This window comes from Caretta caretta, chromosome 3, assembly GCF_965140235.1.
Source record: "Caretta caretta isolate rCarCar2 chromosome 3, rCarCar1.hap1, whole genome shotgun sequence".
NCBI classification, from domain to species: Eukaryota; Metazoa; Chordata; order Testudines; family Cheloniidae; genus Caretta; species Caretta caretta.
The window spans coordinates 142309514-142326923 of record NC_134208.1 but is presented as its reverse complement, the minus strand read 5'-3'; the positions used below and the strand labels follow the sequence as shown (position 1 = coordinate 142326923).

General features: G+C 40.9%; 1 protein-coding gene across 2 annotated transcripts in view; it reads right to left on the bottom strand.

Moving 5' to 3' along the window:
• Window positions 1–17410, bottom strand: part of KIF26B (kinesin family member 26B) — a 426203-nt gene that overhangs the window by 127407 nt on the left and 281386 nt on the right. For both annotated transcript variants that reach the window (XM_075126974.1, XM_075126975.1), the window contains one exon: window positions 16490–16673. In XM_075126974.1, the coding sequence (XP_074983075.1) occupies window positions 16490–16673 (184 nt within the window). The remainder of the gene's footprint in view (window positions 1–16489; window positions 16674–17410) is intronic.

Sequence of the window (17410 nt, the reverse complement as noted above, 5' to 3'; positions counted from 1 at the left end):
AGTGCTGCAGGACAGCAGACCCAATGTATAGGAATTAGGAGGTTTCTTTGTTTATTTTATGAAGTGAATTTAATACTTAGGAAAGATGCCATGTTGACAGTCTTGAAGGCCAAAGTCTCTCTTTATAAACAGACATGGTACAACATAAGCAATAGCCATGGCAGCTTCCCCACCCATCTATCTCAGCACTGTTGGTTAGAACCATTTCCAGGACCAAAAGGATTATTCAGTGTCCATAACTGTTTAAATCTTGGGCTCTCTACTGAGACAGCCAGCTGAAGTGCTGTTTTCTCTGATATAGACACCTATTCACCAGGAGACCACCAACAGCTTTCCCCCTCAACTTCCCTAAGGGCTTGTCTACGCTGGCACTTTTCAGTGCTGCAACTTTCTTACAGTTCTCCCCTTAGTTTCCTAGGAAAGTGCCTTTCCATTTTGTTTCAGGCTTTCACTCTCAATCAGGGTATAGCCTATTTCAAATAAAATGTGCTCCAAGGCCCCCACAGAAAAGCTGTTACTTCTCAGCATAACGCCTCCTTGAGCTCCCCAGGAACACAACTGCTGCACCATCCCTTCAGAGGATAGAATGTGAGTGCCTCTAATCAACAGGCTGTCCCACTGGTTGATTTAGAGCAGAGGATGGGTCAAAGCCTCACCTCCTCCTGCCCATTTTGGGATTACTTACATTGCTAACCTCATATAGTCCTTGCTCTCCAGTTAGAGCAAATACTGCAGTTGTGTCTGGCATCTCCTTATAAAAGGGCACTAAAAGGGTGAGGTTTCCTACACCACCCACCTTTGACAAGCCATGCAAGAGCTGGGCCTAATTTCTCCCCTCCATTTTTAAATTTCCATTAGTAGAAACAGATTTTGTGGGTGAAACATTACATTTTATTTTAACGTTTTCTTCAGCTCAAGATAAACAAATTTTTGTTCATATCAGCAGAACTCAAGATGCCTACTTAATCATTTTATAGACACTTATCCTTTTCAAATGCTTGCTTTGAAATCTAGCCTTAAAGAATGATGAACAAATATCCTATTCAACCTCAGGCAGATCTACATTGTTTAGTACATTTCCTATTAAAACATTGCTTATTATCAGGTGTGAAGGACTATTCTCAAGAAGCTATCAAGAGCCATTACGGATACTTAACTATCCCCAGTTTAATTTTCTGATAAGAGGGACTTCCAACAACTATTACAAATTTAGTTTGGATAACTGGATTACCGGAGTTTTGTTATATCTATGTTGTTGTTGGGTTATTTGATCTTGGAATAACGGATGGATCTGTTCACTTATTCAGTGTATTGATGATTGTCAAGGGAGCCAGTGAATTCTGCATGGGTGCTCCTCAATCAAACAGTAATATAAATCTAACAATTTTTTAATTAAAAACAGGTTGCTCATGAGAGGCTGAATTAAAAAAGACAAAAATGAAACTTGAAACAAAAGGAAAGGTGGTCTTTGTCCAGGATCAGATAGTTAGGGCCCATTCACCAGCAAAACCAAGTCTCATCCATCCACACTTCTATATTTAATAGGATTACCCTAGAAGTGTGCTAGTTCAATACGAGTGATTATGGAACATAACCAAAACTCAGCTGAGGCGGAAATGCTTGCTATGAAAGCTACTGTATTTCAGATGGAGTCAACTCGTATGACTTTTCCAAAAAAGCAAGAAATAATCATATGGGATGGGCATCCGCCTTATTCTCTTCAGCAGGGTAGTCTGCCCAGACAGTATCGGGGAAAGCTCTGAGAAAATATTAGTTACTTGCCTTTGGAACACTCTTTACAGATCTGCATGCTTCCCTAACTTGATCGCCACAGTCTAGCCCTGTGAAACAAAGGATGCTGACTGTACCTTAAAACAGAGACTGTCTGATTAATCATTGGTTTATGGTTATCACTCTATTTGTGTGTACGTGGAGGCACGGACATCCCTTTTAAAAGTGAAGATTAACATATACCTTTTGATTCTAATTTTAATAGCTGCATCTCCATCTCCCCCCCCCCCCCCCCGCCCACCCTTCCCGATGTAAGGAAAAAGAAAGCCAGCCACTGACATACAGGTGAATCACACTGGAAATAAAAAAAGGGCCTTTGAAGTCAGAGCACTGTCCCTAAAGACACAAAACTCAGTTGGGAACAGACAAGGCCATATTAACCACCATGTTTGCAAAACCTGGCCTAGAACATGGCATTTGTAGACAGATTGGTAGGCAAACAAGTAGAGGAGCAGCAGGTGAACCAGGCAGATGAAGGGCACTGAGACACAACAGGATGGGAAATGTTAGCACTGGTGGGTAAATGAAAAAAATTGCAAATATTTTTGTAAATAAAGACACCACGTTTAATTTGATAGGATTTGTGGGGTCATATCTCGTTTTCATGGGTATTCGCAAGGCTAACAGGGACATATGAAAATGCTTGTGAATCCTCAAGGTTTCACACATTTGTATCCATTCCCCCACTCAGAATGCTTAAGTCATCCAATCACAGAGCAGAAACAATGCTACATGAGTAGGGAGACCAGGCACATGGCAGGAATGGTGAATAGCGACTGGCCTGAGTGAACACTTTTTGAACCACTCAGTCTGAACATTTGATAAATATTTACAAGCCACAAATGCATGTGCGCACACACACACACACACAAAATCAGAATCAGCTGGCAAATTATTTGCCAACCAAAAAGAGGAGCTTAAATGGTAATGATTATTAACTGTAAATGAAGAGTTTGGCCAGCTCTAGCTGGCATGTCTTCAGCAGCTTCAGCTGTAGCAGTTGGCTTAGGGGAGGAGATACAGCTGCATGCCAGCTGCCAAATGAGGCAAACGAGTGGGAAGTGTTGGGCTTCTGAGGAATAGGCAAGAAGCAGAGGGGAGGCTGGTGGATCCACCAGCTGTCCTCCCACCCCATCCCCTGCATCAAGGGAACCACACAGCATAGAGGCTTCTTCAGCCGTAAGGTTGAATTGGCTTTAAGCTGGCAAACCAGCTCTGCAGTTGCTCTGCGGCCTGCCATGGGAAAATTCCAAGCCCTCAGCCACAGAGAATTTCCAGTGCACAGCTTGGCTGCTCAGTCTAGTGTGTGCTTTGTCATTCCCCGCATTCTACCTCCCACTACTCTAACTGAAGATATTAATATTTAAGTAACAGCTTTCTCCACTCCACCCTTTTAACCTGCTGAATCATTGATACCGACCTTACTCCTTATAGCACAATAGGGTATTTCTGAGGCAATGGACTATTTTGTACAAAAAATAAAGTCCTTCAGTAATAATAGAGCACAGAGAAGCCCTTGACTGCTAAATCACGTTAAAGCAGGCTGACAAATGATTTACAAACTGAGACATGGTGCACCCATCTTGCTAGTTTTGCAAATGCTGTCACTTTTCAGCAACAGGGTGGGAGTAATGGGCGCACTACAGCCTTTGTTTGTTTGTTTGTTTGTTTTTAAAGCTTTGGCTGTTTTTCTGACTCAGGCATTCAAACAAACAGGCTTCACTCTGAGTGGGCCTGTGTTGCTAGGACAGAACTGTGTGACACGGCTGGACACCTCACTAACTCAGTTACCTATTTCACCGAGAACTGAATTTTAGAGTGCCCTCAAAATTACTTAGCAAATAAGGGGCCCAATCAACGAGAACTCAGCCCACACGTTGAAGTAAATATACTCTTGGTGTCTTGCAGCGGTGGCAAAAAGAGTGGCTCAGCTCTGTTTTGAAGTTATTATTCATTCTTTTACTGCTGTTCAAATCTCCCCTGTGGTTGCCCAGAAATTAGTTAACTCCCTCCCTGGTCTCCATAGGTCAGTTCATGGATAAAGAGGTCTGGATGGTTGCAGGTAAGAGTCAGGGGAAAAGAATGGTAACCAGAAATTTAGGAGATGGATGCTGCATGAAGGGTCCCATTTCTAAGACCCAACCATTGTGTCACCAGGGACCAAGGGACATTCAGAGTGGGAAACTCTTTCTTGAGAGTGGTGACTAGCCACTCTGCTGGAATGTTATTTGTATTTAAATTTAGCTTGGGGCTTGAACAGGTGAGATTTACAGTATAACATGTAGAGCTTTCTACTGCAGGTTGGGAGTTGGAGGAGCACAAAGTGTACGGTGGAGTGGAGAGGGGGAGGGATAATGTTCAGAGTGTTATTCATATTCAAAATACTATTGGCGCCTATGGAAGGAGATAGACCAGCTAAAAATTGGCCCCAAATCATAAACAAATCTGACTATTAAGTGCCACGTAAAGCCCTATTAGTCAGGCTCACAGAGATAAGCTGAATAATAAGAAAATAATAAAAGCAAAGAGGCCAAGGCTTATTTCTCCCTATATTTCCTGCATTGCAGTGCATCGTTTAAAGCAATTTCTGGTCGCCTCTACCTCAAGAATTCTGCTTATCAGCCCATCCAGTTATTTTTAATTTGTACTTCTTCTATTAACTGCTGCATTAATAATATAAACCGATAAGGTAGGAAATAGCTTGGTGGTGTTCTCTTGCAGCAATGCCTTACACTGCATAATAGTCTTCATGATAAATAGCTCCCTCCAATCTGAAAAGATTCATGGATTCCCACTGCACACAGAATACGAGTCTCTTGGGGAGTTCCGTTTCCTCATTTGTGTTGCTATTCAGTCTCCCCAAAGAAGCATGGGCCTCCTTATGTTTATCACATCTGCACATGCTGTTGTCAATCAGTGTGCATGCCTTCACCTTCTGTGTGGCCAGACAGCACACATCTTCAGCACCTCTGTCAGATCTCTTGCCAGCACATACCTTACCACTGCTCCTGATAGCTGACAGCAATTTAAAAGGCAAAATCCAGTGGTTTAAATTATTTTCCTGGACGGTGAAGGCTTTTTAAGTCAGGCAGCTGCTGGAATCTGGATTAAGGTGCTGGGGCCAATCTAGTCAAGAGCATATTTCTATTTCTAATTGACTGTGTTCAGATAAAAGAAAAGGAGTACTTGTGGCACCTTAGAGACTAACCAATTTATTTGAGCATGAGCTTTTGTGAGCTACAGCTCACTTCATCAGATGTTATACCGTGGAAACTGCAGCAGACTTTATATACACACAGAGAATATGAAACAATACCTCCTCCCACCCCACTGTCCTGCTGGTAATAGCTTATCTAAAGTGATCAACAGGTGGGCCATTTCCAGCACAAATCCAGGTTTTCTCACCCTCCACCCCCCCACACAAATTCACTCTCCTGCTGGTGATAGCCCATCCAAAGTGACAACTCTTTACATAATCAAGTCGGGCTATTTCCTGCATAGATCCAGGTTTTCTCACATCCCCCCCACCCCCATACACACACAAACTCACTCTCCTGCTGGTAATAGCTCATCTAAACTGACCACTCTCCAAGTTTAAATCCAGATAAACCTCCAAGGATACAGAAGGGTGGGAAGAAGAAAAGACTTGAAAGAAAGATAGTTAATCCTACACTTGTGTACAACAATTTAAAATACACGTCATATTTCCTGTGGGAGAAGAGGGGAGGAGGGAAAGGACTGACAGATACGTTTTTCTACCTCTCTGTATCTATCATGGAAGTATCTGCAGTAATAAAGGCTAATTTACAGCACAGAGGAACACACAATCCATTTCTTGCTAATATTCCAACATAGAGCACTTTCAGACAATAGCTTTTCCTAAATAAAATGAAAAAGAGAGTTTTATAAATTGAAGAAATTTATGGAAGGTTCCTGCAGAATGTAACACAGATGAAGCCATGAATTTTATAGAAATGCAATAAAGGGCTCTATATAAATTAATTTGAAAACCTATGGAATTTAATAGCATTTTCTATCAATTGTGTCAGTGTTATGAACCACCCTACAGAGGGAATAAAATTTCCTGTTACATATGGGATGGTTAAACCAAAGTACAGAAAGGACATAATTCTGAATTAAATTCCATAATAGTTTTCTATTAATATATTATTGGCAGGTGTTGTCTTTCTTTTACAAAATATATGGTGCATATACTAGTTATACACACCAGTAATTACTTTGTAACAAGATCTATATATAATATATGTAGACTATGAAACAAGCACTATTGCTTAAAATTTTATCTTCTCAACTGACATACTCAACCAGCATGCCACTGGCCATCTCTGTGCTGTGTGTGTATCATGCTCCATTCCCTAGAGTAGAAGTTTTGAGGGCCACAGACTTTAAAAATGGATTAACTTGCCACCTGTTTTTATATAAAGAATTAATCGCATGACTGATCATGCTGATGATTGCAAACTTTGTTTTCACCTTTACCACATACAAAATGTGGAAAATACATTTTCATAAGTTATATTTTTTAGACAGCAGGAATGTGAACTTTGAAAGGATGCTTATTGTAGCTTACAATTTGTATTTTAGTGTCTAAAAGTGTATTTTAACTGAGACCGTATTAATGACAATATAGAAGGACCTATTTGAATACACAGAATGAATCATTTAGGATTGATTAAACAGTGATCCAAATGCTGTTTCATTTTATTATCCCACATCCTGCATTATATCCCACCATCAGTTTCTAAGCAGAAGTCCCTAATGAAATCAATTCAGAGTTCTGCCTAACAGAGACACAATATATCTGTAGTGTTGTTGTAGATGTGTTGGTCTCAGGATATTGGAGAAACAAGTGGGTGAGGTAATGTTTCTTTTATTGGACCAACTTCAGTTGGTGAGAGAGACGAGCTTTTGAGCTTACATAGTGCTTTTCTTCAGGTCTGGAGAAAATGTTACAATATGAGCACCTAAGGTCCACAGAAAGCCTTAGGTGCCCATATGCTCTGATTTTTGTGGAGTACTGTGGCACTTGACTAATTTCCAGAATGGTCAGCCATGCATGGCAGGGGGCACTGCTTGGACCTCTCCTACACCTGAGATCAGATCAAAAATGTGCATTTGCACACCTTCCCCCTCTGTTCACATATGACCAAATACTCAGCCATACAATGCAAAGCCAGCAAGGTCATTTTTACCAAGTCCCAAAGATTTGGTACTCGCAAGTCTGGCCATCTCTTCACTAGATGGAGGCAACCCCAATGGTTTACAGGTTAGTTATTACCAAATTGAACCAAGGATTATGGATGACTTTATGGTGTTCGCTAGCCAGCCAAGCTGGTGATGGGGCCTGACATGCTCAGAATCCGGAGGGAGGGTTCTGCAAGGATCTTGCTTTTATGCCTCCTGATGGATGGTCCTGGAGTAATGTTACAGATCCAGAGTATAAGCAAGCCTGTTCTCTTAGCCACTGAGTAACTGTAGTTGTGGTGGCTGTTCCTGAGGCACCAGGGAGTGGGAAAGGAAGGAAGCAGATGAAGTTCCGGAGCATGGAGAGAAAGGATGTCTCAGAGGAATTGTGAAGGAACCGGTGAATGCCGAAGACAGAAGTTGTCAAGCTGTGCTCTGTTGGAATCACAAATGGGAGGGGAAATGGGTTCACAGAGGAGAGTAAATGGGAGGGATGGTGTCCACAAGGCACTCACATTATTAAAATCTAAGATCTTCCCCAGCTAGACTGACTGTTTAATCAATGCTGTGTTAGAGGCACAAGGTAAAGCCCAGGCCTTTAAAGAAAAAGAAAAGCAGAGCGACCTTCGGGGCTTAATCAATAAGCTCATTGGATCATTAGTCAGTATTGTTAGAGCAGTGCTGTACTGAAGCCTCCAACAGCTTTACCATCTTGTCAGTTCCACTGAACATTGCGCATGGACACATGCAGAGAGGAGTCAAACACACAGGGAAAGGGCTGGGAGGAAGAAATGGGCTTTTGGAATTTAAGAAAAAAATATCCATATTAAATACTGTGGGCTTAAGCATAGAATCATAGAATATCAATGTTGGAAGGGACCTCAGGAGGTCATCTAGTCCAATCCCCTGCTCAAAGCAGGACCAATCCCCAATTTTTGCCCCAGATCCCTAAATGGCCCCCTCAAGGATTGAACTCACCTGTGTTTAGCAGGCCAATGCTCAAACCACTGACCTATCCCTCCCCCCCAGCACTTACTATACTATTGCCCCCCGAACTAATAAGATCTTAAAAAACAAACCAACCAGCCTACCTAAGTTCCTAGGTTTGGGGAAGTATTCAGCATCTAAATTTCTTACTAGCATTGCACTAGAATCATTGTTGTAATTTTCAGATTCTTTGATCTTGACTTTCCTGATTTGTATTAACCTTCTCTACAGGGATTTAAACATGAGCAAAAAGGGGGGAAAGAGTTTTAAACTGCACTTTGGAAAGCTCCAGAAGTGAAGTGGAAGTGATTAACTAGGTCTACTAGAATGCCACAAAATATTATTATATAGAGAGTACAATTTTGATCTAAGTATCAGAAGTAGTAAAAATAAAAGGTCCAAAGGTCCAAAGAAATCAAACTGTTAAGAAGGATGAATTTTTATAATCTAAAAGAATTGTAATTTATATTTGTGTAAGAGATTTATAAAATATGGCTACTGTACTTTTGTCATAATTTAAGCAATATAATATGCCTTGTGTTTTTCAACCCTACAGAAAAGATCACTTAATATATTGACCGGTTGTTAAGGATTTCTAGAGCTTCTTTCATTAGATTCATTAGACTTCAGCAACCATATCAGCTGAGCTGTGTTGACTGAATCTCATGGATCACGGCAGGTGGTTGGCTAGTGATCTACAAAGCAATTATAGTTACTTTGCCCTTTAGTGACATCACACAAATACACTACCACAATGAAGTAGTCTACACTAATGAGCATAAAAACATATGTCCAGCACAAGGTCTAGGGCACTGTGTGGATAAGCCAATTAGAAGTGTGCAAAACTCAACTGTATCAGTTCACAGGTTTTTGTGTAAACCTTTTTTTAAATTGTAGTCCAAAGCTAAAAGTGAAATTGAGCTAAAAACATGAAGTCAAATCATGTGAAACAATCAAGTTTCATGGTAGAAACTATGCTATAGAACCATGTTAAAAAATCACAGAAGAAACTGCTTTCTTCTATCACTGAACGGGGACCTTTGGTAGAATAAGGTAAACAGTTTTATTTCTAAAGCTAACCCCATCCTCTGTTTTACTGTAGAGCTTTGTCTAGAACCTCCCTCAGTCCATCTATGTTTCTATAAGGTCACCCATGACCACGGTATCTGAGTGCATTAAACTACTTCAATGGGAAAAGAAACACCATTTCCTGTAGATTTTGAGGTACCAAAGGAAAACTCACAACTTACTAAACAGTGACCCACTGTCCATATTTTTCTTTAGACGAGTTCCCATTCAAATGAGACAGTGATGATCAGCACTGGTAGGTTTCCACTGAGCCACTAAAGAATACAAGATAGACAAAGACATGAAGAAATGCCACTCTGGGGGTTTGCAGCAGGGTAAATCAGGAGTGACTCATCTATAGGATTACTCTGCAGCAAAACTGGTGTGAATAACATCAGAGTTGGACCCAAGATATCTACTGCCCACACTTTTTTTTGACAGAGTCAGCCATCATTTAATTTTGCTGAGATTAATCTAAAATGTGATTGTGACAGGAGGCGAGAGGTCAAAGGTCTCTTTATGTTGCTCTATTCAGCCTCTGTGCTGTTTAGATTTAAGGGGAAAATGAAATTCCTGCCACAGCAGTTTGTAAAAGATCTTTTCCACTTAGGGCAAAATTCTGCTCTCAGGTCAGCAGTGGGAACTGAGATCTGCCTTGTTGATTTGAAAGTAAAATTTCACCATTAAATTCTGATTCTAGTTGAGCACAGGAATTCCACTGAAGCAGATTTTCTTCCCAGAGCTCCCAATCATACAATAACTACATGACCATTTCCAGGAGTTTAGCAACACTGGCCCAGTCACACAGCAATGCTGGCCGGTTGGCATAGGTTAGGAAAAATAACCTCTTCCTCACCTCTTTTTGGGGTGCCTTGCACTGCCTGCAGGGATTCCAGCAGAGAGCAGTTCCTGCACTTAGGAGACAGCAGGAACCATAACAAAAGCAATCCCTTCAATGGTGGGTGCACAAGTGAGTGGAGGTTTCTTGCACACACACACTCCCTCCCTTGCATAGCCAGGCGGGAGCCAGACACGTTCTGGCCCAGTGCTCCAGCACAGAACTGGGAGCGTGGCACTGGCACCATCAGGCTGGGCTTTAATTTAGTGCAAATTAACTGTACCTGGAAAATATGATTGGGAAGGCCGGTGAGTAACAGCTTAGAGCAATTCTTCCAACTTCTCTTAATTTCATCTTTTGTCTTTTAATGCAGCTTGAAGTGAAGAAAATATTTAAAATCCTTCTGGTAGCGCGCACACAGAAGGAATCTGGCCAAAACGTACGAAAGCCTCAGCCAGATCCATTCAACGTGCTTGCTGGAGAAAATTTCAGTTATGAGCAACTAACTGGAGGGCAAAAGGCCACCTGGATTTCATTCCAAGTGGAACTAACTATTTAATTTATAGAACAATCATGTTGACAACAATGATGAACACACGTGTCCTTTAAACGCCTCATGGGGTATTTCTTCTTTTTTCCATTTCAGTAACCATGGCAACTTTGAAAAGAAACAGTTTTCACTCTTCTCCTCATAAATTGTGTTCAAGTGGTAATGGGTTTAGATCTCATTTGTCCTGTAACAGTTAACGTTCTTCTCTCTGTACTCCCAAGGATGAAGGTTTCCAAAGGAGAGACAAACCTTTCCCCTGCTTCACTTTAAAAAACTTCAAAATGGATGTCAATGAAGGGAGCTACTGTACATATTTCAGAAGTTGCATCTGGTTTTCTGCTGACCTTAATAGAGGATTTTCATAAACGCCCACTCAATGCACACAGGGATGTTGCCAACAAATTCCTCACATCCACAAATCTGCTCGTCAAAATACAAACACTTCTACGCTAAGATTTTTTTGCCTGTGATTAAACCCACAAAACAAGACATACATTGGTTTTCTTCCTTTCAATCCAGCTTTCTGTCTTTGCTTTCCAATGAAGTGCTAAAGAGGAGTTAGGGAGTTAAAAGAGGTAGTGAAACAACTGTTGGAAACACTTTCTGACCAGGATTATTCAAATAATCTACGATCTGTACCTGTAGCTAATGTAAATACAAGCAAGTATTGTAACACCCGTGTTGTACAAAATACACCAGTTATATTGTTCTGTGTGTCTGGGAAATGACTGGGATGACCACAGAGGCTTGAGGGAGTTGTGTGTTGAAATCCCACTGACTTTCAATAGGAGTCAGATGCCCAACTCTTAGGGACCTATGAAAATCCAGCCTATATCTTTTCATGGGTGTTGGAAGGGAGTTGTCTTAGGGTCTGGTGAAATCTTGATATGGATTTCTGGTTTGAAGGTTGTGTTTGTTTGGAAGGCCAGTCTCTGCTATTATGGAATATTCCATGAATTGTATGGCAAATTTTGGATTTTTTTTAACCAAATAATAGTGTTTTTAAATAACGTGAAGTACTTAGAGACTGGGACAGGCACCGAAAAAATCAAAAGCAATTAATAAATATATCTCTAATCACGGCACAGACAATAGAAAATGGACAGAATCAGGAGCAATCGCCACTTCAGCTACTAATCTACCTATCAGTGTTTGTCAGTCAGAACGTGGTTAGGCTTATGTATTACAAAGTGTATTCAGCTTCTCCTAATGTGCTGAAATTCCCCCTTATGCAGAGCATCCACATTAGAGTCATGCATCTCTTAAATCCCATTTAATTCCTATGGCAGCCATCTGTCTGGGGCTGAATTTCACTCACAGTGCATTACTATTTTATTTTCGGCTTTAAAAAACAATCCTTTTATCACAATACAGTATATGAGCAAACAACCATTTGGTCTCTGCCCTTGACACAAATGTCATCTTTCAGTGGCAGAATTTTATAAGGATACTTGCAGAAAAACAACAGAAACCACATCAGGCCATGAAAAACCAAGTGCCGCATGCAAGCAGTACATTTGCTAGGGCTGGTTGAAAATTTTCCATTGAAACTGTTTTTCAATGGAAAATTGGATTTTTGACAAAATGAAATTTCTCACTAAAAGTGTCTGCTCTGCAGAAAATTTCAAGTTTGCATTGAAAATCTGGAAACTGAAAATTTTCAGGTTTTGGCCAAAAACCAAAAACATTTTATTTTTATTTTTTAAACAAAAAATGGAAGTGTTCCGTGGGGAGGAGGAAATATTTTTCCAACTAGCTCTAACATTTACCACAATATTCTAATGCTGAGTGAAATCCTGGTATTGTTCATCAGTTGTACAAAGAGCACCTTTCTGCTCCTCTGCTCAGTTCTCTGACTGAAAAAGGCTAACCTACAATATATACTGCCGAGATAAAAGTACAAAAGAATTTAAAGATGTCCTGTGCAAACAGTGAGTACAACTACACTCCATATGTATGTCTAAATCCAACCAAACTAATCTGCCACCCAGATGTGAACAAGAGTACAGAATATGACCATGACTCAGAGATGGGGGCAAAGGAGAAGCAAGTGTAGTGGCTCCATCTGTTGCATGCTATGGAAGAGGATTATCATTCATGCCCAAAAGACAACTCAATCTATTTCTGTAAAACTGTGGGGATCCCACACAAACATCTGGTTACTAGCCAGCTACTGTCACTAGTACAAGAAGCTGAAGCACCTGTGGGCTAGATATTGATGGATGTGTGTGTGTTCCACTGCTAATTTATTTGCAGTACAGGCCATGTATCTCTTTCTTTAATTAGAATTTGTTGGAAATGAATCCAACAGAGGAGGGCCACAGAACAATCAAGACATCTATTTTTCCTTCGCACAGCTTCCTGATTATGGGTCTTATTCTTCACTGCTTTGCTCCAGTTTGACTCTGGTGAGATTCTACTGAAATCAGTGGAAGTACACCCGTCAAAACAGGAGTAAATCAGTGCTGAAAGAGGCCCTTCCTCCTTCTCTGGGGTTGAGTGTTAACAAGAAGACAATGCTTGTTCCAAATTCCAGTCAGTTACAGTATGTTTTATGGGACGGTCTTGGGTGCGAGAAGTTGTTAAACACCTGACCCCGACTTCACTTTTTAAGACTAATACATCAGTCAATCTATATTCTTATTCTATACCTACCACCTTTGTATCTGAGCTGGTAAGTAACCTTAATACCTCTGAATATTTTGCTGATGGCTAAAACCTGGCTTGTATCACAATTAAATATCAAATAGCCAGATATTTCAGTCTTCACTCACAATTAATCAGATCTTTGCTATACTGGTCATTTTTTGATAGCCTCCTATTATTCCACAACAGATTAGCCACAATCCCAATCAACAAAGTAAAGTTTTGAATTTCCTAAACCTAACTCCACATCCTTCACTTTAATCTACACTTTAACTTCCATTTAAATGCAAATATTTGAAAGGAAATGTGGGGGAAATTAACAGAGCTTCTTAAATATTTCCTATATGGCTGTTCATCTTTGAAGCAGGGCACTGCCAAACAATAAGTATGTAAATAATAATTAATGTCTCAGTGATCCAATAGGTTGAAAATTTCCATCACTAGATCTGAGGTCTCCACAGTCTGACTGGCAAACTACATTCTCCATCTGCAATTATCCATTTATTTAAATCCTCACACCTATCCCTGACATATTAAAATGCAAATTATGCTACAGAGGAAAATTGATGGGAACAATTTTGATGAACGTATATGAATTGTAGGTGATAATTATAAGGTGACTCATAGGAGAAACAGAAGAGGACAGAAATGGAAATGCAGGCTAGACAGCTTTTGGTACAGAAATATTTCAGAATTAACTATTTTCACTTGTTTTGATTCTATGAATTAAATCTAATTTGTGACAACTACTTTCTTTGAAGAAGCACACATTAAATATTTTAAAAGCCCTCATTTATGACTCTTTGTACAGCTTCTTTCCTAAATATATCAGTTACTACTAGATGACAAAAAATTCATTTAGAAAGAAATATTCTCTTGTGTACCTTGGATGGGGCACACCCTCATCCCAATCAGGAGAAGGCTAACAAGCAGCACAACTGCAGAGCCTGCTCCACTTGGGAGGAAGCAATCTTAAAAGGGAGAACTTGTTATTGGAATGGGTGGAAACCAGGAGGAAAGCTACTGTGCCTCAGAGTTAGTGGATTCTTACAACAGGGTTGCTGGGAGGAAGACAGCATGTAAACCTCCGCCTCCCACAAGGACTGACCAGGCCAGGTACAAGCCCATCACTGAAGACAGGGATAGAAGATATGGCTAAATCCTGGGTGAGGGTTTAGCCATACCTTACCACCATAAATAAGCTAGACCTCTATAGATTCTCTAAAAGGAAAACCCAGAGCCTGAACATTCCCCAGGTTCCCCCATACCTGGGTACTTAAAAGACTGTAGAAAGGTTCCCAAAGGGGACAGGTTTTGGAAGGGAAAGAGACTCTGAAAAGCCACCACCTATCACAGTATCATAAAATGAAGATTAGAATCCAAATGATCCTGGGTGTTATTCCATTTATTACAGTGGAGAGAGTAGAGTTACACTTGGAGAAAATGAGGCTGTACGTGAGAGTTAGGTGGGATAGTAGAGTGGATGAATACAATGCCCTTCTGCTCCCACAGACTTAGGGCTTGTCGGCACTACCCGCCGGATCAGCGGGCAGCGATCGATCCAGTGGGGGTTGACCGCTGAGCGCTCTCCAGTCGACTCCGGTACTCCACCAGAACGAGAAGCGCAAGCGGAGTCAACGAGAGAACATCAGCTGTCGACTTACCGCAGCGAAGACACCGCGGTAAGTAGATCTAAGTACATCGACTTCAGCTACGCTATTCACTATTAGTTCGACCTGGCGCAGTAATGTAGACAAGCCCTCAGTTCCTTACTTGGGTTCCAAATGTAAATGGTTTTGGTAGACAGGCTAATCTTGGCTCTGTTTGTGGATATAAAAAAACTACCACACAACTGGAACTCCTTGCTCAGTGGAGGCCCAGAGATAGAATAGCAGGAATGTAGCAGGTCAGAACTGAAGCATATTGGCAGAGCTGTATGTGTATATTTGCATAGCCCTTTCCATATTATGGAAAGAAACCTGATGCCCTTACTCAGGAAAAAAATCCCATTAAAGGCAACAAGAGATTTGTCTGAATAAAGACTGAACGATTAGGCCCAATGCTACTTTTGGTTCCTTGCCTCCATGAGCACATCCCTCACTATTCGTAAATGCAAACTTTATTCATCTTGATTCTGGAAACGTAAGAGCCCTGGGAGGACATAGAAAACTTTGCAGTGGAAATCATTTAAAGATTACATTACTCAAAACAGGACTGTTCAAATCTTGTACCTGGTTGTCATACTAAATGCTTGGAACAACTAATAGTTAGGGCCCAATCCTGCAGCTCCCACTGAAGTAATGGTACCAGTATCAGGCCCACACAGTACTTCTCATCCAAACCAGGAGGGAAAAAAAATCCCGTGAGCCCTCTAAGATGATAAGCCATCCATGAAAATAATGGATGTGGTTCTGTGAAAAATCATGTCATTGCCTGACTCTTTCCCTTAGTGCCCAAGGGCAGCAATGGAAACAGTGAGGCACATTCTGTGTACAGTATGTCCAGATTGAACATTACCATTTCTCTGCTAAAAAGGAAAGAGGTTTTCAGCAAATTCAGTGTCTTCACTTAGCACCTGATGACTACAGAAAAGCATAATATACTAAAAACCTGTATAAGAGACTATCTTTATTCAGGTTTCAGAGTAGCAGCCATGTTAGTCTGTATCCGCAAAAAGAAAAGGAGGACTTGTGGCACCTTAGAGACTAACTCCTGTCTTGAGCAACTGTCCCAAAGTATTCCCCAATGAAATGGGCCAGACTCACACCTAAGATGGCAGGGTATTTGTACAGGGGGTTAGAGAAGGGATTATCCCTCAGGTAAGGCAAGCAGCTATCTCGCCCTGGGGCTTCAACCATGGAAGGGTACCATAGATGAACCAAGAGTGGAGGCTGGTTTGGAGAGAAGATATATCAATGTATCTTCAAGCTGGCCTAGTGCTGCCATCATGTACTTAAGGATCTGTAGCCAATCAGTATATTAAAGGGGTTTTGATTGGGGGAAGGGGGCAGAATCGATGGACAGAAGATAAGACTGAGCTGTAGCTGTCAATATAGAGACCAACCTACTGAAAGGCCCCAGGTGGAGTTGGGGTTGCAGACAACTCTTGTCATTTCACCGGCATTTCATTTACCACAGCAAGGAGTTTGAAACCTGTGTTATGCCAACAGGATTGAGTCTGGTTCATTGAGCACAAAATGTGCTTCAGCTTTATTAGAAGGTCACCTGCATTAAGCAACCAATTTGTCAGACTTGTGAGTGGATACTGAAGACAAGTTTCAGGGTATGGCAAACAAAAAACAAAACAAAAACACAACAGGCCTAGTACTCTATTAATGTTTTGCATAGAATATTTTTCTCCTCTCAAAGAAAAACAATTATTTTAGAGATAGTGTGATGCCTACCTTGCCCAACCCTGGGGTGTCTTTCACTTTGTTGACTGCCCTCAGCAAACATGGTGGTGCGGGGGGTGGGGAAGTCTGAAGGATACTGCTGAAGTTGGTAGAGAAGAGAGGAGATTCAGACACAGATGATGTAGATGGCCTATGTTTCTTCTTTTTGGATGATAGATTCAACTTTTGAGCAGCCCTGTGGGGAAAAAAAATTAAGTAAAATAAAAACTCTACTCAAAACAATAAGTTATAACTAATGTATTCACAGCTTCTCGTTTACAGAGAATCCCCAATTTTGACCTTATTGACTCCAAAAGTGATTCAGATCCAGACATGCCAAACCTGCAAAAAAAAACCCGCAGAAATTGGGCTTGTTTTTGGCTTAACTGATTTGTGAGTTGCTTGTTAGAGGCTAGTTTTTGGCTTATAGCTTGTTGCAGCTTGTTGCTTCTTTTTTTTTTGATCGGCTCCCGGCAAGCAAGGGCAAGGCGGGGAAGAGAGTCAGGGTGCACAGTGGGCCCAGCACAGTCCCAGACTGCACGCCGGGGGGATCTAGTCACATAGAGTGTTGGGGTTCTTAGGGATTGTGTTGTTCTGGCCTTGTTTTGAAATGGGATTAGCTTGATTTTTGACTTATTGTGAAAGTCAGGGTGCTTATTTACCGCATGAAAGTTGGCAACTGTTCAGATCTCTTTTACACCAATTTTTCACTGGTATAATTCCACAGATTTCAGTGAAGTTATCCCTGATTCACAGCAGCATGCAATAAGGTAGGATCAAAATCAGGCCCCTTTCTCTATACTATCCTCCAATTTAGTCTGCAGGAAATCTCCAGAATCTATAATTAAGCTAATGAGCGTACAGCAATTTACGTTATAAAATTAAGTCCAATCAGTGGAACATTCTGCTATTTCTGTTCACAAAGAATTGTTT